At 38.8% G+C, this 24,131-nt stretch overlaps 1 protein-coding gene across 1 annotated transcript in view; it reads right to left on the bottom strand.

The window, feature by feature from the left end:
- Positions 1-4,236: 4,236 nt before the first annotated feature.
- The window catches only part of GPR158 (G protein-coupled receptor 158), a 316,868-nt gene continuing 296,973 nt past the window's right edge, over positions 4,237-24,131 (bottom strand). The window contains exons 8-11 of the mRNA XM_065872293.1: positions 16,519-16,657; positions 11,031-11,136; positions 6,514-6,660; positions 4,237-5,745 (exon numbers count right to left, since the gene is read on the bottom strand). Of these exons, the coding sequence (XP_065728365.1) occupies positions 4,264-5,745; positions 6,514-6,660; positions 11,031-11,136; positions 16,519-16,657 (1,874 nt within the window). The 3' untranslated portion in view covers positions 4,237-4,263. The remainder of the gene's footprint in view (positions 5,746-6,513; positions 6,661-11,030; positions 11,137-16,518; positions 16,658-24,131) is intronic.

Below are 24,131 nucleotides of genomic sequence, written 5' to 3'. Positions count from 1 at the left end.
TCCTTTCCCAGCCCAGTTCAGTATCAAGGTTTCCCATAGCATGAACCTGGCATCCAGCTTTTTCTCATGAGTAGAGGATACTGAGGTCCAGTGACCTTCAGAGAGGGCTTTGAAAACTTTTGAAATTATCCAAAATGTTAACAAACTTAGAAGGAACATTTATATTTGACATAGTTACCTAATTAATCTGATTTTTCTGGCTTCCTAGGAGTATAACGTAACAGGAAACACATTGGAAGATGCTATTTTAATAAAAAATAACCAACATTTTTTTCCTCTCCTCCTTAGGCCCTCACTTTTCCTTACCCCGACTCTCTTCTAGCTGATGCAGCTGCCTCTAGTCGCCTCCCACTTCGGGCCACTTCTGGGCTGCTTCCCATAATTCGGGGGACAAATCCTTTCCTTCTAAAATGTGACTTGATTATGCCCTATTTAAAGCTTTTTGATAGCTCCCAGTACTAAAGGATACACTGTAGTTACCTGAAGCAAGACGTGCAATGCTGTGCGCAATTACCCTTCCGGCCTTACATTCTTTCCCTTTCATACCTGATGGCTTTGCAGAATTTCAGCCTGAATGTGCCCTTCCTATGAAGACAGCCCTGGCTCCGAGACTTAGTCATGCTATCCTGTGTAATACCATAGCAGGGCCCGGATACTCTTTTGGGTCTGAGTGCTACTGGAGCACCTTGTTCATCTGAAGATCATCATCGTTGCTTAGCAGATGGCCTGGTATGTTTGTTGAGTAAATTTAAAACGGTAGCTGAACAGGGAACTATATTCCATATCCTTTAATAAACGACAATGGAAAAGAATATATATACATATATATGAATCACTTTGCTGTACACCAGAAACGAACACAACATTGTAAATCAACTTACCTTCAGTTTTTAAAAAGGTAGCTGAGGAATTCCCTGCCGGTCCAGTGGTTAGGACTCTGTGCTCTCACTGCAGGGGGCACTTGTACGATCCCTGGTTGGGGAACTAAGAACCCACAAGCCGCGGCCAATAAATAAGTAAGTAAATAAATAAATAAATAATTTAAAAGGTAGCTGAATTAGTTCCCATTTGGCTAGAGCATCCTTAAATCAAAACCACTAGTCCTAAGAGGTTTTATTGGCTCCAAATGATTACCTGCATGTGTGAGGCCACATTTGACTAATCACACATTCCTATATATAGGCAGTGTGGGGATGTGTGCGCCTAAGTGTACCAAAGCCAAAGATATATGGGATTCCTCCTAAAGTTGGTTAGGTGAAATGAATTCAACTTTTGATAGATGAACACACAGATCGCCACAAATTGCTTTCATATAAATATGTTTTATTGCAGAGAAGTTATAAGTATTTACATGCTGCAACACGTCACGACATAAATTTACCAAATATTTTGTGGTGGGATGCTGTAGGTTTCAGATAATAGTTTCAGAAGAACCACAGATTAAGTGAAAAGACTGACAGCTTTATTGACTCTACATCTCTCGGTTGCTAAATGCTAGAAGTCAAGAGGCAGTGTTTTTTTTCAGTCCTACCTGTGTCATCACTTGCATGCAGAGACCTAGGAAGCAAATACAAGAGAACTGTCGAGTTTCAAATCCATATGGCCACCAACGTTTACAATGGGTTGGGTTATAATTCATGTCGTAAAGCGTTTAACTCTTGCATAAAATATACAGTTCTATTAAGATTGGTATAAATCTACTTATTTATAAACCCTGGCTTAAAAACAAGGACAGGATGCAGCCTGCACATGCACTGAGAAGGACAACCTAGCAAATGTTTGTGAGCTTAATAGTGTTTCTTCACTCGCTTATTGTTATCAATCTGGGAAAACAACCTCAAGGATTGAAGATTTAAACTTCTCTTGGTGATAAATAATGGCAATGAAAGTCTAGGAAAGCCCAGGCGCTCTTGCTGATTTATGCTGGTGGAAGAGACTCTATGGACTGTACTAAGGTAGAAACTGGCAAGTCTTCTTTAGGCCACATCTCTAGCAGGGTCATCCTGAAGTGCAGTAAAAAGTCACTGATGCCTGACCGCTTATTTCTGAAAAAGTCAGTAAAGTACTAACAGATCTCAGATGTAAAGGAAACAAGTAGGTGGGTCTGGACACTCCAAACCAAGTTCACAACTTTATACCTTAAAGTTGTAGTCCAAGGTCACTAAGTAGACAGATAGGCTTTGACTGAAAAGGAAGCGGAGAAGGAAGTAAATGAAGAAAGCAAAAACAAATAGAATTTCTACATCTCTTCAAACCTACCCCACCATCCTGAGTAATGCACGAAGCAAGCAAATGGGTGAGGAGATTTATGCACAGCTTTGCAAAATGGTGAAATGCATGTGACTCCTGAATACAAATCACTGGGAACATTTTGATGATGAATAGGAGAATTCCCAGTTTTTATCTTCCACTGAGAGTAATATTCCTAAGAACAGCCCCGTATCCACCTTCTGATGCCCTTTTCTCAACTGCTACCCTCCTAGCACGTTCTCCTTGCTGCTCAGAAAATGAAAAACAGTTATTTAAGCTATAAATGTTCTGGCCGAACAAGCCGTGATACTTCAGCATTTAGCGTGAGAGAAAGGAAGTCTGGGTTCTATTTTTAAGTGATTCACCTTAAAATAAAATGAGACTGAGTTTTGCGATGGAATCTCTTTGCATGATCACATCAGTAGGGCTAAATCAGTAGCTTCGGATGGCTGTGCCAGGTGATCAGTGTGGAATGCGATACGTTTTATGAAACATGCTTTGGGAGCTGCTGTGCCTTGCAAATAACCCCGACATTTGGAATTTTGAGCCTGGTAGCTCACCTAGGCCATTTGCAGGGCTTGGAAGAATGAAGAGCCCACACTGCCTCATAGGCTTTGAGTAACTCTGGTTATAAACCTCTTTGGGATTCAAGCCCAGCAAGTTCTACCCCTGCCTGAAGCAATGAATAAGAGTTTATGAGAATAAGTAGTTTAAGGTAATGTAAAATATTATATATTTAGTATACATAATAAAAATATATCCATATAATGATCTTGATGCTATAATAATTTTTCTCTTGAAAAATATAATCCCTTGAAAGTGCTATTGGGAGCTCCCTTTCTGTCTTTATTTTAAAGGCAAATCCCCTGGCTCTGCAGTACTCTAATTCTCTTGCCATTCCCAGAGTCTTCCCTTGCCAATGGTAATAATAATGCACAGTATATTTTTCTCACTCTTAGCTTCTTCCTTCCTTACGAAATGCTGCTAAGTATGAAATCCTGAAAGAGTTAAAAGGGACAATTAATTGGAATGAAGGCATTATCTATCCCTGACTTTGAACAAACAATGGATAAGTTGTCCTTAACTTAATGAGATGTATGACTAAGTAGGACCACTTGATCTCCAATATTAATAAAGCTTCTGAGTCCTAACAGGAAGTGCAAAACAAGAAACTCAACTTGTATAAAAAACCCTTATTAAGACAGTATAACAAACCATGATGTGAAATAATAGAGTCAAATCCAAATTCACAATATATAAACCACAGCCAAAACTAAAAGGTTTTATCATAACAGTTATGGCTTCCCAAGCCAGAGAAAGCGTACTGTACTTCAAGAATCAACTAAAGTTGATAGATAGCAGGTATTCTGGAAGTTGCAATAACAATCGAGTAGCTGCAGATTGCATAAATGTGTTGTGTCACATAATATCAAAGTTATTTGCAAAAATTATACAATCTGGAATGCTGGAATGAGACACAACAATGTACTGAAACAGACATTTATAAGAAAATGAAAGCAATCATTAATATAAAAGATATTTTTGGATGCATTAAGTTAGCAGTGCTATCAAGGTTAAATAGGTAAAGTAAGTTCTTTTTAGTCAGCTACTTAGAATTTCGGTTACATACGTCAATACCTTCCTGTCCTTTGCAAAATCTCGTCCCTCTTCTGTGTCTTCTGGTTTGCCTTGATTGGGATCTTCGAAGTCCCAAGGGTAAGTATTGATCAGGGGCAGACATTGAGGGCTACTTCCCCCAAACATATGCTAAAGTGTAAGGATTTTCCCAGTGTTCCCTGGGGCAAGACTTTCCTGGCCAGTCTAACTTCTCCATTACCACGTTGCCCTGGCCTCCTATGTTTTCTTCCACCCCTCCCTTTCACATTTCCCTTGACTGACCAATACTCCTTGGGAATTTGTGATCCTGTATCTTCTGTCTTATAGCGAATTCAGCGTTTCTTCCTTCTCCTTTTCTTTCTGGGGATGCTACACTTTAAAATTATCCCAGACCTCTTATTTCCGAGGCCCTGCGATCTTATTTGCACTTAAAGCAGAAGAGGCAGGGAAAGCTACACTTCTTTCAGCATTTGGTTGATCTGGGGTCTCAAACTCCCAGGGACAGACCTCAGCTCGTGATGTTAAGGGTTGCTGAAAGTTATTACTTGAGTTATATGAGTCAGGCACATTTTGCTCAGAGGAAGATGTCTTTTTCTCCTGGTCTCCTAGTTGGTTGAGGTTTTCATTCTCCACTTCTGATGCTACGGCTTTGGGAGGCAGTTCTTCACACTGCCCAGCACACACACTGGCTGCAGAGTGCTGGCCGCCATTCTCCCCTTGAGCTCTTCCTGGGGGAACCTGAGTCTTGGAAATCACACACTTCTCATCTTCAAAGAGGGGCTGAACTTGGCTCTCCCAAGGGCACACCTCAGCTTTGTCTATGCTCTTCGGATTGGACTGCTGACATAGTTCAGCTGCCTTAGGCTTGGGATGAGATTTCCCCTTTAAGGAAAAACTTGGGGTTTTCTCCATTTCAGAAGCCGCAATCGATACGTGCTTTTGAACTTTTGATTCTGAAGGCACAGGACCGGGGGTCAGGTCGTAGATCTCCCAGGGGCACACCTCCCCTATGTCAAAGCTGTCCTTCATCTGGGGGGTGCCTGGACTCAGGTCGGAACTGGCAGTGGGGGGGTTGGCCCTTTGCTGCCTCATGATCCCAGATTTCGGAGGTTTTCTTGGCTCCTCTGAATGATTGGAGTTTGAGGGGGCAGAGTCTTGAGTCTCTGCGTTATCTGAATTTGAGTATTTTCTGTTTGTCTCTTTCTCTCTCGGCAGAGCTTTCTGGGCTTTGGCCCGTTCCTCCACGCCGGACGCCTGGGTTTTCCCGGCCAATCCGAGCGTCTTCTCTTTGGCACTGGCGATGACGCTGAGGGACTTCTGTAAGACGGATGTGCGGGGCGGCCCGGGCTTCTTCTCCGAGCTGAGGTTGTGGGCGCTGGCCGACTTACACACCAGAGGCACGGACTCGGTGGACACGGCCTGGCTGTCGTCTTGCAGGGCTCGCGGTCGGTTCGTTCCCGCCGGGGACCCCAGCGCAGAGTCGTCCGTGGCCGCCGCCTCCTCCTCCCGGCTCGGGGCAGGCGGGCTGCCCGGGCTGCCCGGCTGCTCCCGCACGTGCTCGTACGTGCTGTGCGATTTCTTGAGCGAGAAGACTCGGTTCCGCAGGGACTCCTCCTTGGGCTTCCCGGCGCCGCCCGCAGCCTCCGGCGGGTTCCTCCTGCCCGGGACGGCGCCCTTGGCCACGCCGTGGTCCAACGCGTCCTTGTCCTCCTTGGAGCACTGACGGCTGACCGTCTCCGGGATCTCGGTGATCCGCCTCATGATGGAACGGCCTAAGCCCTTCTTCGAGCACCGCTTTTTCTGGAGGTGGGGATTATTTGTGATCATCTTCTTCCTCTTATAGATTTCCAACTGGGCATAGAGTTTCTTCAGCTCGTCCTGCCATACATAACAAGAGCAGATTCAAAGAGGTGCGGAATTTAGCGTTTGGGCCGGCTCACATCACTAACTGTAACGTGAAGTCAATGAACGGAGCTCCTCCTAACATCTCTGCTCATCAACTTTCCCCCCACTCTCACTTTCTGATTCCTCTGTATCTCGTTTCACACAGCGTTTGAACTTCAAGACGTGAACTCCTGCATTCTGCACTTGCTTCATGCAACAGGCACTTTGAACTTGTGAATTGCGTGGACCAGGCTGAGCCTGGACCATGACAAAACACAGCCTGTTGTCTACTGAGAAACCATATCCCTGAACAATATGGGAAGCATCATGTAGCCACTGATAAAATTACACCTAATGTTAAATTAGTGTACAACAGACCATCAAATACAAAAGCATCTTCTTCCTCCAAATGCTGATATATTGTCACAGATTATTTTAAATAATTCACACTCTCTGCTCACAGATCTATCCTAGTTTCCCATCAGCAAGATCTCATAAACCGTCATCATGGGACATGTACAACCAGTTCATCATCATGGTGTCCAATAAGTCAGTTAAGACTATCAAGACTGGCCTGTGTGGCCTAACTTATACTGTGATTCTATGTTTTAGAACTGGATTAACTGCATGTGATGCCTTCAGTTCTTACACAAACACACATGCTCTCTAACACAAAGAAGCACACATGAACATCGACCCACACGTGCGAGCCTGTATGAACGGGTCTAATCTAAAACAGAAAAGAAGAAATACTGGTATTACCCGAATGTCTTCTGGATCCAAGCTGTGCTCACTCCAGGCTGAATTGATACTGCTGTTCAGGTAGGATCCAGATCGGCCCATGTCTAACTCATCTTCGTACGCTTCTGTAGCAATGTCGTCTCGTGGGTTATTGCTTGAATGTGAAAACTGCAATAGAAATTCAATATGAGCTGTAGACATTAGTCCACCGTAGGACACAACATAATACTTTTCTGAAGGTTCTACTGTTACATCATTTCTTCAGCTTAGATAAATTCATTCACTGAACTCTTTACAAAATATTTGCTGCCATATGTGTGTTTTGTTTCCCACCTTACATGCTAGAGCACTTAGTGAGGCAACATTAACACCTGGTTCCCTCTTTGACTCCTATTTTCATTCTTGTCTTTTTTCCAGGTTCCAAGGGTTAACTCACATTATTCCTCTTCAACGATATTTGCATTTTGAAAATGAAAATAAGTAGAAGAATCCAAAGAAATGTTCTCTTAGGGTACTCTTAGTACACTGTACTCTAAGAGTAGCAATTTAGACCCACTGGCAGCTGAATGGGAATATTTTTTTGAGAGGTGGTGTGTTATCATGTCATTTCACTTTACACAGAGGAGGCTGTATTTCATCTATGGGCACAACTGGACTGATCACAGGAATATGACTTTCAGTTTGTCACACAGAGCTTCAAAAACACGACTTTCAAAACTCAGGGCACAGGAGATCTGAATTCCAGCCTCGACTCTGTTGTCAGTGGGATCTTAACCAGACCATGGAACCTCTCGGGAGCACAGTGTCCTCTTAGCCTAAAGGGCTTGCGCTGGATGGTATCTGAGTTTAAAATTCAAAGATTCACTGAAATTATAGATTTTTTTTCTTAAGCTCATCATTACTCTCAGGTTCCTCCTTCATTGCATTTTGATATATTTTCATTATCTTCATGTAGTCTTTTGCTACTTTTCAGTTTCATGTACTCTTGCTATCTCTACTCTTCTTCAAGTGGAAAAGTGAGGAAGAATGAATTGGGTAAATGATGGAGAGCAGGAAAAATCAAAAGTATCCAGCCACATTTCACACAACATATAAACCAAGTGATTGTCCTATGAAAATTGAGAGAACTTGGGTTCTCTTCTCCTAGCTTGTCATCAGGTAAAATATTTCTTTAAATAATGAACAGGTTTTAAAAAACTAAAAATAGCAGTCCCACTCCTGGGCATATATCCAGAGAAAAACATGTTCAAAAGGATACATACACACCCAATGTTCACTGCAGCACTGTTTACGATTGCCAAGACATGGAAACAACCTAAATGTCCATCGACAGATGAATGGATAAAGAAGATGTTGTACATGTATACAATGGAATACTACCCAGCCATTAAAGAGAATGAAATAATGCCATTTGCAGCAACATGGATGGACCTAGAGATTATCACACTTAGTGAAGCAAGTCAGAAAAAGACCAATATCATATGATGTCGCTTATATGTGCAGTTAAAAAAAATGACACAAATGAACTTATTTACAAAACAGAAACAGACTCACAGACTTAGAGACTGAACTTATGGTTACCGAGGGGAAGGGCGGGAGGGAGGGATAGATTGGGAGTTTGGGATTCACAGGTACACACTGCTATATTTAAAATAGATAACCAACAAGGACCTAGTGTTAAAAAAAAAAAAAAAGTAGCGAATCTCATGATAAGAAATGTAGCAGTAATCCAAATAGATTAGACTTCCAAAATATACATGTGACAGGGGGCCTTCCACTTAATTTGTGTGACTCTTGACAAATCTTTTACCCTCTGTACTATTAGGCACTGTCTATAAAGACATGTGATACTTAAAAAAACAAAATATAATAAAAGAAAAAAAAACAGAACAGGTTGCCCTTTGATACAGAGACACAGAGATATTTTAATGTCAACTATTGTTAAAATATTCAGCTAGGCAGGTAAACACAAACTGGAGATAACATGTGAGATGGTAGTTCTCTGTTTAAGTAATAATGAATCTTTTGTATTTGGGACCGGCTGAGAAACCACAGGAACTGATGAACTTTCCCCTCACTCTTCTATTTATGTTTGTGGGAGCCACATGTGCCATAAACTTAAGGCCATAAGGGTGACGAAAATAGAGTCCTGGTCCCCCAAAATCTCACATGCTACTGGAGGTTATTTATAAGAATGAAATTATTTTTTTTTCTTTCTTTTTTTTTTTTTTTTTGTGGTACGCGGGCCTCTCACTGTTGTGGCCTCTCCCGTTGTGGAGCACAGGCTCTGGACTCGCAGGTTCAGCGGCCATGGCTCACGGGCCCAGCCGCTCCACGGCATGTGGGATCTTCCCGGACTGGGGCACGAACCCGTGAACCCTGCATCGGCAGGCAGACTCTCAACCACTGCGCCACCAGGGAAGCCCATAAGAATGAAATTATGTTTCTTGAGCAAAGTCTTAGATATTATCATGAGTTTAAGAGACAGTTATCTGTCAGATATTGTCCATTTCCTGCTTTATGATTTTTTTCTTAATGCTTATCCCTATCTGAAATACTATTTTAAATATTTATTTTGTTTATCTTTTCTGTTTCCTCCTCTCTTCCACCAGAATATAAGTACCATGAGAGCACAGATTTATATCTGTTCACTACTCTTATTCTAGGATATAGAACAGTGCTTAGTAAAGCTCCTCAATAATGTTTTAAATTAGTTATTGAAATATAATTCACATACCATAAAATTCTCAATTTTTAACTATACAGATCAGTGTTTTTTAGTATATTCATGAGGTTGCACAATCATCACCACCATCTAATTCCAGAATATTTTCATCACCCCCAAAAGAAACCTTGAACCCAGGAAGCAGTCACTTCCATACCCCTTTTTCCCCAGCCCACAGCACCATTAACCCACTTTCTGTCTCTTTAGAGCTGTCTATTCCAGACATTTCACATAAATGGAATCGTATAATATGTGGCCTTTTTTATCTGGCTTCCTTGGCATAAGGTTTTCAAGGTTTGTACAAGTTGTCACATGTATCAACGCTTTATCCCTTTTTATTGATGAATAGCATTTCATTTTGTGGGTATACCACATTTTGTTTATACATTATCAATTGATGGACATTTGGGTTGTTTCCAATTTTTGGCTATCATGGATAATGCTGCTATGAACATTCATGTATGTACAAATTAAAAAAAAAATTTAAGCCAGCTTTGTTGAGGTGTAATTGATATGCAGAGAACTGTACATATTAAATGTGTACAATTTGATGAGTTTGGACATATGCAAACACCCGTGATGCCATCACTACCAAGGTAATAGACATCAAGAACAAATTTTTGTGTAAACATATGTTTTCAATTGTCTCTGGAGCTCAATAACAATTTTTTGAATGAATAAATAAATAGTCTGAGTATATACCCATCTAATAAAAATGTAATCATATTACGTACAGTATAAAGATGGTTAAGATAGATTGCAGGAACAGACACATCCATGAAAATTATGGCTATTTGGTGTAATTCAAGTAAGGAAGAAAATAGGCATTTTGCTCTGTTTACAATTGTTTGGCCTTTTCAATCAGGCTGAAGTTCAATGTTTTGGTTAACTGTGAGAGGTGAGGTAAAGGAAGCCTAGAGTGAAATCACAATTCTGGTTTCAGCTGTGCTAACGTTACATTGTACGACACTGATAAAGATGTATTTTGTTTTCCTACATGTAAAAGGGGAAAACAATGATAATTTTTGTTTTTCTACACATAATATTTTGTTCTAATATTTTGTCTTTCTACAACATGTAAAAGAGGAAAATAATGATAATTTGTGTAGTATCTTTTTTCCAAAACTCAGGTATCATTTTGTTTTATTCCAAGCAGCCTCACTGCTATCATGTCATAGATGAGGAAACAGACTCAGAGAGATGAAAAGTCTTGCCTAACGTTACATTACACAGCTAACTTGGGGTGGGGTATGAGTTCAGAATCCCTGTATTCTGAGTCCTGGCCCATTTCCCTCCACGTCAGAATGCTGTGTAGATAAGTCTTTGTCAGAATCCATCATTGTTAAGCAAGACTCTTTTTATACAACATTATAATTATTTCTATTTACATAAAAATTCTCTGAATGTTTAAAACACAGTACTTCCCTGAATATGAATCCAAACAAGAGGATTCTTAGACTAGGATAATTCTCTTTAAAAACGACCTTGAGGTTACAGCTACAATGAAAGGCCACCTTGAACCCCTAATAATTAAAACATGAATAGATATCAAAGTATTTGGAAAAGGACTAAAACGGATGATGGGTTTTGTACAAACTAAGGCAGTTAAAAATTATGTGAGATGTTTAATAAATCCCCAAAGAAAAGAGACACCTAGATTCCTGAGGAGGGAGTTTTAAAAACATTGTAGCGTGTCAAGCAAATCTTCACACCTCCCTTTGCCTATATTGCCAGATATTTTTTAAAGGAGAAACAATTCCACGCTCATTTAAAACAACTATCTTGCAAGAGAAAAGTAATGTTGGAGGAATACCTTTGGAATCAAAAGCAACCCAATGGTCACTGTCACAGTCAAATGAGTATGTGCAAAATACAGCATCAACATCCAATCAGACTGAAGTCTTGAGGCAAGAACAAATCTGAAATGAGAATTCACCACATTAGCAACCCAACAAGATCTCTACTTAAAACACTAGGATACTTGGAAACTCTTTTTCTCAATGTATTAGTAAAAGAAAGCAAGCAAGAAAGAAGTCATACTGTTATTTCTATGACATATATTTTCATCACAGAAGAATAAGGGTCTAAGTAACCCTAATTAGATGCATAAGATATGAACCCTTTAGTTCTTAAAATTATCAGTAGTAAGAAAGATAACACATACATATATAATGTGCTAAACACTTCCTTGGATTATTATTTTGTAGGTAAGTTGAATGTGCAAAGCAAAAGCAGTGAACACATGTGAATTCAAAAGAAGAGTAGGTTAAAAAATGATTGTTTCAGGCAAATTTAGGTTATAAGACACATCCAAATAACTCTTGATCATAATATTCTTCACTTAAAAATATTAATTAGAACTGAGGGGAAAAAGTGGGTAAATATCTGTTTTAGTGAATGATCCCAGAAGTTTAAATCATAAGCAATGTAATGGATAAAATGTATATGTACTAATGGTGTGTAATGTGCATCTTTTTAAAATTGTTTTTACAAATTGAAATATAGTTGACATACAAAGTGCATCTTTTAAAATACAAACCTTAGTTTTTATAGAGCATCAAATTATTTTAAAATAATGTAAAATATAATATTTAAAATCTTATCTTATTGAGGAATTTAAAAACGTGTGTTCCAGGACGGCCCTTCAAGTAACATGTATAGGAAAAATTCATTATTAATATCTGATCTGGTAATTTGGGAATGTTTTCACAAATCAGTAGGTACATGTACAAACTAAAACTCATGTGTTAAGGACTCATCTTTATGCAGAAACCAGATATTGCTTTTATTAAGGTCATTTTGCATTCATATTCTTCTTTTAATGTTTTCCCATCTATTGTTTATCCATGAAAGCTAAATATGAGATTTTAGTGCTTTTGGAATTAGAGAATTAGCATTTTGTTTCAATGATATACATCATCAAATTTGAAAAGCTCATATCCTAAGAAAATGCTTATGATATAATCATGAAATAAACATATATGAATCTAAAAAGAGAAGAGACTAATTCTATTTCTGCATTATACCATATTCATGACAAATTTACTAAGTAAATTAATATTATTAATATTTAAAACAAAATTTCCATCAAGGCTATTTCTTCCAAATTTTCACTTCCATCCCTTCCCCCCCCAAAAAAATCAAGCTAAAATGAAAGCTCAGGAGTCATCAAAATGGAGATAAGAGTTTTTCCCCCTGTGTCTGGAGATATAAAAAACATAGACTTATACACAGAAGTGCAGAATGGCCATGATACTTCACAGACAACTAAAAGGGATTTTCTGAATTAACATCTTTTCTAGCTCCTTTGTGAGAAAAGTGGCTTCATACCTGCTTTGAATGTGACTGAATATTCACTTTGTTCAGGGACGGGATACTTTTGACTATACAGTCCGTGCTGGGTGAAGTAAGATTTTTTTTTAAGCATTAAAATAGGATCATCTTACTCAATAAAAAGTTATAGTCTCTGAGACACAATACTGAGGCACAGAAGCAGTAGAAAATGTACCCCTGAAAATAATACAATCCCAATCTGCTGGGGCCCGTGCCAGTACTGGAGCAGACAGTTACATCAAAGGAGATGGATTTACAGTCAAAAAGCAGCCTTATGTACTGGGAATTCCTATCTCAAATGCCAACACAGGTGAACTTGAAACTAGCCTGACAATATCTGGAAAAAAGAATGGGTACATATATTTTGAATTAGAACAGTGAATCTTCCAAAAAATAATTTTGAGATATGCTAACATCGATTGTCCTTAATCAGCTTTTAATTACTGCCAGATTTTTTTAGGTTGCAGTTTTGATTAGAAATACCTTCAGAACAACTGGGTTTTGAAATAGTATTAAAGCTTCATTTTAAAAAATAGTATTTCAACTTAAAAAATCGGTCCAAAAATCAGGCGCATCGAAATATTTGAACATTGAGGCTAAGAATAAAGGCAAACTTTTTAAAAGCCTTGCACTTTCCCAAAGGTTTGCTTTATGCTTAGTACTAAAAATAAGTAAAGGGTTAGAACAGACTGAGAGAAATGCCTTCTCATCATTTATCCTTCTAGACTTAACCCTTTTAGGTTATTTTTGTTCAGTCTGACAATTTGGTAAGAAAGAAGGTAAATCTGTACATAATATGTAGTCATAGTTTTTAATTTATATATGTGTATGTATAAATATGAATACATACATATATGTATACATAATTTTATATTTTAAGCAGACAAGAAGAACATATATATCCTATTGATAGAGAATATCTTTGCTAATGTTGGATGCCTTATTTAATATTATTTCATTCTAGGAAAAAACTGCCAAGATGGATCCAGCTGATTTAAATTTTTATGTTATTGCTTTTTATCCTTGAACTTTATTAATGCTGGAACCACAGCATATAGGAACTCAGTCCACATGTAAATAAGAAATTGTGCATACTTGATTTCTTTAATTATCACTGCGTTTTACTTGCTCCTGGCTCATCCCCCTAAAATCAGTGTTCTGTAGATTTAATGTGTTAAACTATAATTCCATCACTGGTCCCTTATGGCCATACAAATTAAACATTCAAGAGAGTAGCTACGATTCTTTGAAGCCAATGTGCCACCATCTAATCGAGGCTGGTCTATGTAGAAAGGTAAGTCAAATTTGGAACTTGAAATGCAGAGCTTCCCATTCAGGTTTGCTTAGCCTTGCCTAAGAAGATACCAAAAGATACCAAGGCTAGTCCCTCTGCTACCATTTGAAGTCCTCCCTGTTCAAAACTGATAGGGGATTAAAGAGTTGTCTGGAAGAAGAGTATGCTATGTCTGCTCAATACCAAACCTACTAGGTTCACCATGAACCATTCAATCAGAGCTTGCATCTACGTGAACCCAGCTCATGGTTTATATGATTCTTCTGGCTGGGTTGTTTGGGACTCTGTAGGAAAGACCTAAGCAAAGTAAGAAAGTTATTTTCAACAAGTATTTAACATATTTCCTATCACCCTCGTTCAGTGATAAAACAGTGTTTTCTGAAGCGTGGCTGCTGTTATCAGACGTAAGGGTTGGGCGGATTCCATGGTCGGTTACATTTGGAAAATATTGGTTAAACAAAGTTAAACAGGTATCTGTACAGCAGGACTTCTTGGTATGCTAGCTTCACTGTGACATTCCTAGAAGGGAGCTATCAAATGTGATGTGTCATAAATACACATGCATATAAAAACATATAACAGTGATTTACTAATATGTTAATAGTGCTTATCTTTGGGTGGTTGGATTAGGGAGTTTATTTTCTCTTTATCACTTTATGATTTTTTTTGAAATAACCATCTATTGCCTTACTATTAAGAATTTTTTTAAAGTTCATTTAAAAATCATTTACCTTGCCTACTTCTGAAAGGACTTGGGCCAGCTGAGAGTTGAAAATCTATTGAAAAAACACATTAAATGATGGAAATTGAACAGAGTAAAATTGAACAGGTTGAAAAGATATAGATCAATTTTGGCAACTGTGTTGAACAGATTTAATTTCTTGGGCAATTAATTTGGTTCTAAGAAACATAACAGTTAATTTTAGGGCACAAGTGGGAAACTCTGCATGACAGTTACATTCTGACAGTAGAAGACATTTAAACTCATCTGTGATAAGCCTTTTTTTTCAATTTGTATTTTTTACTGAATATGGCTGATTTACATAGCCACTGTTTTATTTATTTATTTATTGGCTGCGCTGTGCAGCATGTGGGATCTTAGTTCCTTGACCAGGGGTCGAATCCCGGGCCCCCTACATTGGGAGCGTGGAGTCTTAACCACTGGACAACCAGGGAAGTCCATGTGATAAGCCTTCTTACATGCTTATAACTCTCTAGTTGGTTTGTTAATATAACATTTAACTTATCAATGGTTCTAGATAAGCATGTTTGTTAGATCTTGAAACATATGTGTTTGATGTTCTGAAAACAAACAACAAAAATGATGCAGCTTTTTTGGGGAGAGGGGTTGGAAGAAATGTGAAGGCTCTGGAGCTCTGGCACCATGACAAAGTGCCCTCTGGTGCTCACGGCATTTTACCCCAGGGCATCCTCACTCATATCCTTGAGCTCTAGTCTGAGTGGAACTAGAGAAAGCATCCTTTTCTTTGCTTATTTATGATTTCATATTCTGCATCTCATCTTTCCTCCCTCTTCTACTCTTTCTCTCTTTTCTCTCTCTTGAGAGAGGGCAAGACACAGCAAGGGGGCAAATTCCCTTGATTCCTGGCCGTCTCTGATGGAATTTCCAGGGTTGTCAGATCATAAATACCTCTTTCTCTTACTTTAAGAGTTTAAAAAGTGTAGATTATGCCTGAGCCCCAACTGCTCTTTGGCATCATCTATTCCTAGAAGTGCAAGATGCCATTTTATGATTATTGACTAAAGTGAGAGGTGATAAACATCCTGCAAAACTTCCGCAGATCCACACCTTTCCACCCTATTATTCATCTCTATCTTTCCACTGCGGGCCAAGACTAATATTCAAAATTTCTAATTACATTCTTAAGTGTGTCCTAACTTTTAATATATGTCGAGCAATTAAATGACATCTTTTTGTTGCTTTTCAGGCTATAGGATTCCTTTTTGGTTGTTGTTTGGTTGTTGTTCTTGTTGAGGTAAGTCAAACATATTTCATTTTGTTCACTTATCATAAGCCACTTTTTTCCTCCTTTGTACTCATTGGTTATGGAGATACATGGAATAATAAGAAACGGAGGGCCAGGCCATATTTTCTTACCACAGAAAGTCATCACTACAGTGCAATGGTGAAAGAACCCCACTGCACACAAAAATCCAGTCATCATCTTGGAGTGGTTTTTTGGTTCTGAATTCAACAGATTTCACATACATAAGTTATCTGAGTGTTAAAGTTTTGAAAGTATAAACCAGCATAATAAACATGAATGAAAACATAGACAATTTACCTGTATCTATTTTATAATGTATGCATGTATTGCTTTATATCTTCAGAACAAACAGTATTATGTATCATAAACAATATACCTAATGACATCCCCATAAGTGGTTTAACACAATACAATAACACTGAGTTACCCTTCCAAATAAATGAAGGCGATAAACAACTCATCAGAAGGAACTAAGAACAGCAGAGTTTAAGAAAAAAACAAAACGATTCATCTGCCATTTCTGTGACAAAGAAATTAGTCAACTTATAAAACACTATCCTTCCTACATCTTTCCATTGTGTATCTTATCCAATTTTGCTATTAAATTAAACTGCAACACATCAGAAAAATAAAACAGTTGTTGAGTGGCTCTGCAGATCACTTGCCTAATTGTATGGAATATAGCGGAGATAATGAGCTCATTGTGAACTGCAACAGCCATATAGCGCGGCTCGTGAAAAGCTGATGGGACCGTTCGCACCGCGTAGCAGAGATAAACACCCCATAGGAGGAATAAAAATTCAGCTGTGAGAAGAACAAACAAACAATTCTCTGTTAGTTTTACAGGTGAAGAAGGAAGTAAAATTTAAGCTCTTTAGCATGCATTTTGTGTCTAGGATAGAAACACATAGAAATAGATGCAGACAAAATGTTCATATATGAATACTTATGCCATGTATTTATTTAAAATTTTTATTCAGTGTATAGAGGATTTTTTCACAGGTACACTTTGTGCTTTTTTTAATTAAAATAATTTTAAAATAGTGTTTGGCATCTCAGATTTTGTGTGTGTGTGTGTGTGTGTGTGTGTGTGTGTGTGCGTGTGCGCTAATACCTGGCTTTTTCCTAAAACAATTGTAAAATAATTTTCCACATTCCCAACCTAAGTTTAAGCTGTTCATAGAGCATCTGGGTCACAATAAAGCCCTCAAGGCAACAAAAGTTTATAATGTGTTTACATGCAACTCCTAGAAATTTAAATTCTTACTGCATTGAGTCTGGTTCAATACATAAAGACCTCCATTGCCAGAAATGTGAGAAAATAGGCTGCTAAACATTCAGTGGCATAGTTTATAATTGAACCATTATTTCTTCACACATGACAGACATCACATCTTTGGAGGGTATATGCTAAAGGCTTAGTGAAATTCACAGTTACCTCGTTTGCTTGCTCAAGCCAGAAGAGACAAGCGTAGTGTAGCAGTTAAGGATAGGGCTTCAGAGTCACACTAGACCTGATGGGGAATTCTAGCTGGATCCCTAATTAACTTTGCATAATCTGAGGCAATTTAACCTCTCTGGTCACAGTCTCCTTACCTGGAAAATGAGGATAATAAAAGTACGTATTTCATGGGATTATTTGCTAATGAAATCGAATCATGGCTATAAAGCACTTAAGAGTTTCTGACAGAGTAGATGTCAGATAAATAAATAAATAAAAACAGATGTTAAATAATTGGTTCTTATTGTTAAACATCTCCTTAGACTTTTTTTTTTTCAAACTGAATGTTGTTATTTTAATTCATTCTGAGCAGTAACTGTTACCATCCATTTTATCTGTCTTAGTGACATGACCTCATGGGAAGATGATATCTAATTAACAAAAAGAAAGCTCTAATCTGGAGAAAACATTTCACCAAATGCATTACCTAGGGGTAACCAACTTCTATACTGAAACACTGATTTCCAGTCCCATATGCCCAGGTGTTTTACCTGCCAAAGTTTCAGCATATTTCTACCATATTTAAACAATAAGCAGTGCCCTACTCATTGAAAATCCCTTAAGTAAACACATCTGTCAAGAGTTACTCTAAAACCCTGATGTGGTCAGAAGTTAAAGGGAAAATGAACCTCACTCAAAGGTCTCCATGAGATTAGAGTGGAGGTCCCAATTATTCTGTAGGTTGGACACTGGCCATGTCTCTGAATGTTCTTTCCAGCCGCGCTCTACTGGGTCAGGAAATACTGACGTGTTCGTGTATAATTTTCTTTCCTAAGGCTTGTACTTTTGTCCATACTACTACTATTGCCTCTTCACTCAGGTTTGAAATCTCAGTGCCACCTTTCACTGACACATTTCTACCCTGAGTTACTTTTCATGTGTATCACTTCTCTCAATGTCCACAATTATAATCCTTGCCCAGGCTCCTACCAGTTTACTCCTTATTTGTTACAATTATTTATCAACTGTCCCATCTAAACCCGGGTTCACCCTTTATTAATTCATTCTTCATAACAGTGACAAGCTCATTTTTCTGAAGCTCCACTTTGATCATATCAGGATTTGTCCAAATCTCTGCCACTCCATTTGGGTTAACTGATTCGTATTTCCATTAGAAGATTCACTCACACCCACTTAGGACCCTGAAATAATTCCTGCTCCCAAAGGAAGACTACAGGGGTTCCTGCTAGGACAGACATATCTCAAGTTTCAAGACTTTGATGACTTTCTTGCAAGGAAGTTTCAAGACTTTCTTGCCACCCAGGCTTCCTGTTAGCTGTCCCATTGCTTGGCCTTATTCTTTTGTGCCTGTATATTTCTTAGACTCTGACTTCTTGCCTAGTCTCTGGCCCTCACATTAGCCTTTTGTGAGGAGCTGCATGCATCTTCATTGAGAAATCTTCAGTAGCTCACTACTGTTTTACTCCTTGCCCTCTATGACCTCATGTTATGCATCCAACACAGTCTCCCAAAGCTCCCCATCACGAACTCTGAGCTGACCCAGGAAGACTCACCGTCCTCTGAACACTCCAAAGATTCTTCTTGCTTCTGAGTCTTTGTTCATGCTATTGCTCACATACGACATCTCCTCTCACCCACATTTCTAAACATTAACCAATTTTTCAATGTCTGATTCAGGTCCCACCTCCATCACAAGGCCACCTGAAATGATTCTAACTTGCACTGAAGTTTCCTTCCTCTAATCTCTTACAATTTTTAACTATGTATACTACACAATGCAGAGACTAATAATGCCACACAATATCTAATTGGGAGAAAATTGTTCATGGAGTCTTGAGCTCCGACTGTGATGATCTTCTTCAGGGCAAGAATTGAGTCTTTCATTTATTTTTTCTGTCTTTGCCCACATAGATGATAGCAACAGTACTGATCACACATGGATAAGATTTAATAAATATTTGTTGAATTGAATGAATATAAATGATATCAGTTTCACATCATTAGAGATGTAGGCTTTCTGTTACCTTACCACTCCATCTAACACTGATGGATGTCTAGATCAATCTAACATCTGTACACATGATCTGAAGATCATACTGGCATTATGCCTAATAGGGGCAATTGCTACTTACTGACAGACCGCTAGGTGTGTGGTGCTGTGCTTGGCACACAAGAATGATGAATGCAAAAATATTATTTTTTTAACATCTTTATTGGAGTATAATTGCTTTACCATGGTGTGTTAGTTTCTGCTTTATAACAAAGTGAATCAGCTACATATACATATATCCCTATATCTCCTCCCTCTTGTGTCTCCCTCCCACCCTCCCTATCCCACCCCTCTAGGTGGTCACAGAGCACCGAGCTGATCTCCCCGTGCTATGCGGCTGCTTCCCACTAGCTATCTGTTTTACATTTGGTAGTGTATACATGTCCATGCCACTCTCTCACTTTGTCCCAGCTTACCCTTCCCCCTCCCCATGTCCTCAAGTCCATTCGCTACATCTGCGTCTTTATTCCTGCCCTGCCCCTAGGTTCTTCAGAACCAAAATATATTATTAAACAATGCTAGTACAAAAATATACTGTAAGTGAAGGATTCACATGTAGCTGAATTATGAAAACACTATCCCCTGCCACCTATTGCAGTGTTTTCATATAACGTTATACTGAAGATTTTTTTTAAAGAAAAGTAGTTATCAGGTGAATTAGTGTGCTACAATGGAGAACTGCCTCTAAAAATATAAGACAAAATAAGATTCCTCCTAACAGCTAAGCTGAACATTAAAATCACTTCATAAGCAATATCAAACAATATGCTCTGGCTGAAAAAAATATAATTAACTTCAGACTAACACTGCAATTAGTAAAGAAAATATGCAGATGTTACCAAATTTTGCAGTGTTATCACATGGGAGTTGAAATATGTGCTGTGCTTCTGCTTTAAAAAATAATTTCTGGTGGTAAATGATTTTGATGGGAGGCATGGGTACAGTTAAAAAGGAAATTGCATTCATATTCAAAGATTCAAATAGGGCTTTCAGAAAACTGAGGTATTCTATTTTTAATCTATAAGGAATGACACTTAGTCAAAAGTTAACTACCATAGCTTTTAAAAAATTAATATGCCATAATGAAAGTAATTTCAAGTTATCTTTCCAAAGGCCTGGGTCAGGCAAAGAAGTGAGAATTACTATCAGTTCTTTGCCACTGAAGATGTCCCAGATCCGTTATCTTAGAACACCCACAGGGGCTGAGAGAAAGACAACATCAAAGTACAAATGTCTCTCAAGCTGTGATCCTCTGCTTTGCCATGTTGCAAAGGCATTTTGTATTTAATAACATTTTATGCCTCTTAGCCTGTTTAAAAATTAGTTTACATGGCACAAATAAATACATACAAGAAGCATTTAGGTTTCATTTTCCAAGCGTGTCTTTTAATTTCGTCTTCTGTTTTTCTCTAAATCCTATCCACTTAGAAAATTTATGGTCAAAGTAAACTTACTCTGTTTTTATTCTAATAGTATGGTGGGCTGCATAGAAGTTATGGTTAAGTACTAAGTCAAAGAACTTCAATAATGCTTGAGAACAGCTCAAATTCTATCATTCCAGGGTTTGACTTCAAACAGAAGCCTTGATACTCTAGAGGCTTTCTGCCTTTTCTTTGGTTAAAATAAAGACAGTTATGAGAGGTACAATGATGAAAACCATGAGAATGATACTCCTGGTAGAATCTTAAAGGGTGAAGTGACTTTGTGAGACCACGTGGTCTGCGGGTACATTTTTCAGTGTGTGGATGTGGCCGTGAAAGTGCTGCTTGGTGAGCTGCAGTTATCCTGGTTGTGGTGAAGTCAGTTTGTTCACCTGAGAAGCATGGAGAAGATGGATGTTGCAATGTATTTCACAACTAGGACACCGGGGACCAGAATGTCTGTTCCCTTCTCAGCTCCTGGGAGCAGCAAATCACAGGGATGGGCAGAGCTGGGCCAGGATACGCCCATGGAGAAGCTAGCTCCATCCCTGCTGACTCATAGTGAAGACAGCAGAACAGGGACTGGATCCCAGGTCTCCTGGCTCCTGACCAGGGTTCCCTAAATTACATCCTTTGACTGAGACTTTCTTTTGCTTTATTACTAACAGAAGTGGACAAAATCCTTGGAAGTATTTTTACCCTACTGAAGAAAATAAACATTTTTCCAAGCATCAATTGTTTGTGTTTTAAACAACTAATATACTAATTAGAATTAGCCAGTGGTAGTTAAAAGAATTCTACTCAAAAGTACTTTTTGTCCCTTATTTCGTCTGACTTCATAGCTAACATCTGTTGAATGTGCCAGGTGCTCTGCTTAATGCATTTTGTACATTATCTACATTTGGTTCCTTTAAAAATGACTGGGGATGAATTCGGGGGAAGATGGCAGAAGAGTAAGACGCGGAGGTCACCTTCCTCCCCACAAATACATCAGAAATACATCTACACGTGGAACAACTCCTACAGAACACCTACTGAACGCTGGCAGAAGACCTCAGACCTCCCAAAAGGCAAGAAAGTCCCCACGTACCTGGGTAGGGCAAAAGAAAACAGAATAAACAGAGACAAAAGGATAGGGATGGGACCTGCACCAGTGGGAGGTGTGAGGGGTGAAGGAGGAAAAGTGTCCACACGCTAGGAAGCCCCTTCGCGGGCAGAGACTGCGGGTGGCGGAGGGGGGAAGCTTCGGAGCCGCGGAGGAGAGCACCCCAAAGTTAGCAGAAGGAAAGAAATCATAAGGAACAGGTCAGAAATAAATGAAAAAGAAATGAAGGAAATGATAGCAAAGATCAATAAAACTAAAAGCTGGTTCTTTAAGAAGATAAACAAAATTGATAAACCATTAGCCAGACTCATCAAGAAAAAATGGGAGGGGACTTCTTTGGTGGCGCAGCGGTTAAGAATCTGCCTGCCAATGCAGGGGACACAGGTTCGAGCCCTGGTTCGGGAAGATCCCACATGCCGCGGCGCAACTAAGCCCGTGCGCCACAACTACTGAGCCTGTGATCTGGAGCTCGCGAGGCACAATTACTGAGCCCATGTGCCACAACTACTGATGCCTGCGCGCCTAGAGCCCGTGCTCTGCAACAAGAGAAGCCACCGCAGCGAGAAGCCTATGCACCACAGCGAAGAGTAGCCCCCGCTAGCTGCAACTAGAGAAAGCCCACACGCAGCAACAAAGACCCAACGCAGCCCTAAATAAATAAATAAATAAAAATAAATTAATTAAAAAAAAAAAGACAAAACCTTAAAAAAAAAAGAAAAAATGGGAGAAGACTCAAATCAATAGAATTAGAAATGAAAAAGGGAAGTAACAACTGACATTGCAGAAATACAAAAGATCATGAGAGATTACTACAAGCAACTATATGCCAATAAAATGGACAACCTGGAAGAAATGGACAAATTCTTAGAAATGCACAACCTGCCAAGACTGAATCAGGAAGAAATAGAAAATATGAACAGACCAATCACAAGCACTGAAATTGAAACTGTGATTAAAAATCTTCCAACAAACAAAAGCCAGGACCAGATGGCTTCACCGTCGAATTCTATCAAACATTTAGAGAAGAGCTCACACCTATCCTTCCCAAACTCTTCCAAAATACAGCAGAGGGAGGAACACTCCCAAACTCATTCTACGAGGCCACCATCACCGTGATACCAAAACCAGACAAGGATGTCACAAAGAAAGAAAACTACCGGCCAATATCACTGATGAACACAGATGCAAAAATCCTCAAGAAAATACTAGCAAACAGAATCCAACAGCACATTAAGAGGATCATACACCATGATCAAGTGGGGTTTATTCCAGGAGTGCAAGGATTCTTCAATATACACAAATCAATCAATGTGATACACCATATTAACAAACTGAAGGAGAAAAACCATATGGGCATCTCAATAGATGCAGACAAAGCTTTTGACAAAATTCAACACCCATGTATGATAAAAGCCCTCCAGAAAGTAGGCATAGAGGGAACTTTCCTCAACATAATAAAGGCCATATACAACAAACCCACAGCCAACATTGTCCTCAATGGTGAAAAACTGAAAGCATTTCCTCTAAGATCAGGAACAAGACAAGGTTGCCCACTCTCACCACTCTTATTCAACATAGTTTTGGAAGTTTTAGCCACAGCAATCAGAGAAGAAAAGGAAATAAAAGGAATCCACATCAGAAAAGAATAAGTAAAGCTGTCACTGTTTGCAGATGACATGATACTATACATAGAGAATCCTAAAGATGCTACCAGAAAACTACTAGAGATAATCAATGAATTTGGTAAAGTAGCAGGATACAAAATTAATGCACAGAAATCTCTGGCATTCCTATACACTAATGATGAAAAATCTGAAAGTGAAATCAAGAAAACAGTCCCATTTACCACTGCAACCAAAAGAATAAAATATCTAGGAATAAACCTACGTAAGGAGACAAAAGACCTGCATGCAGAAAACTATAAGACACTGATGAAAGAAATTAAGGATGATACAAATAGATGGAGAGATATACCATGTTCTTGGATTGGAAGAATCAACATTGTGAAAATGACTTTACTACCCAAAGCAATCTACAGATTCAATGCAATCCCTATCAAACTACCACTGGCATTTTTCACAGAACTAGAACAAAAAATTTCACAATGTGTTTGGAAACACAAAAGACCCTGAATAGGCAAAGCAATCTTGAGAACAAAAAATGGAGCTGGAGGAATCAGGCTCCCTGACTTCAGACTATACTACAAAGCTACAGTAATCAAGACAGTATGGTACTGGCAC

This window comes from Phocoena phocoena, chromosome 2 (assembly GCF_963924675.1).
Source record: "Phocoena phocoena chromosome 2, mPhoPho1.1, whole genome shotgun sequence".
Classification (NCBI taxonomy): Eukaryota; Metazoa; Chordata; class Mammalia; order Artiodactyla; family Phocoenidae; genus Phocoena; species Phocoena phocoena.
The sequence above is the reverse complement of the archived record's forward strand: the minus strand, read 5'-3'. Positions and strand labels throughout refer to the sequence as shown.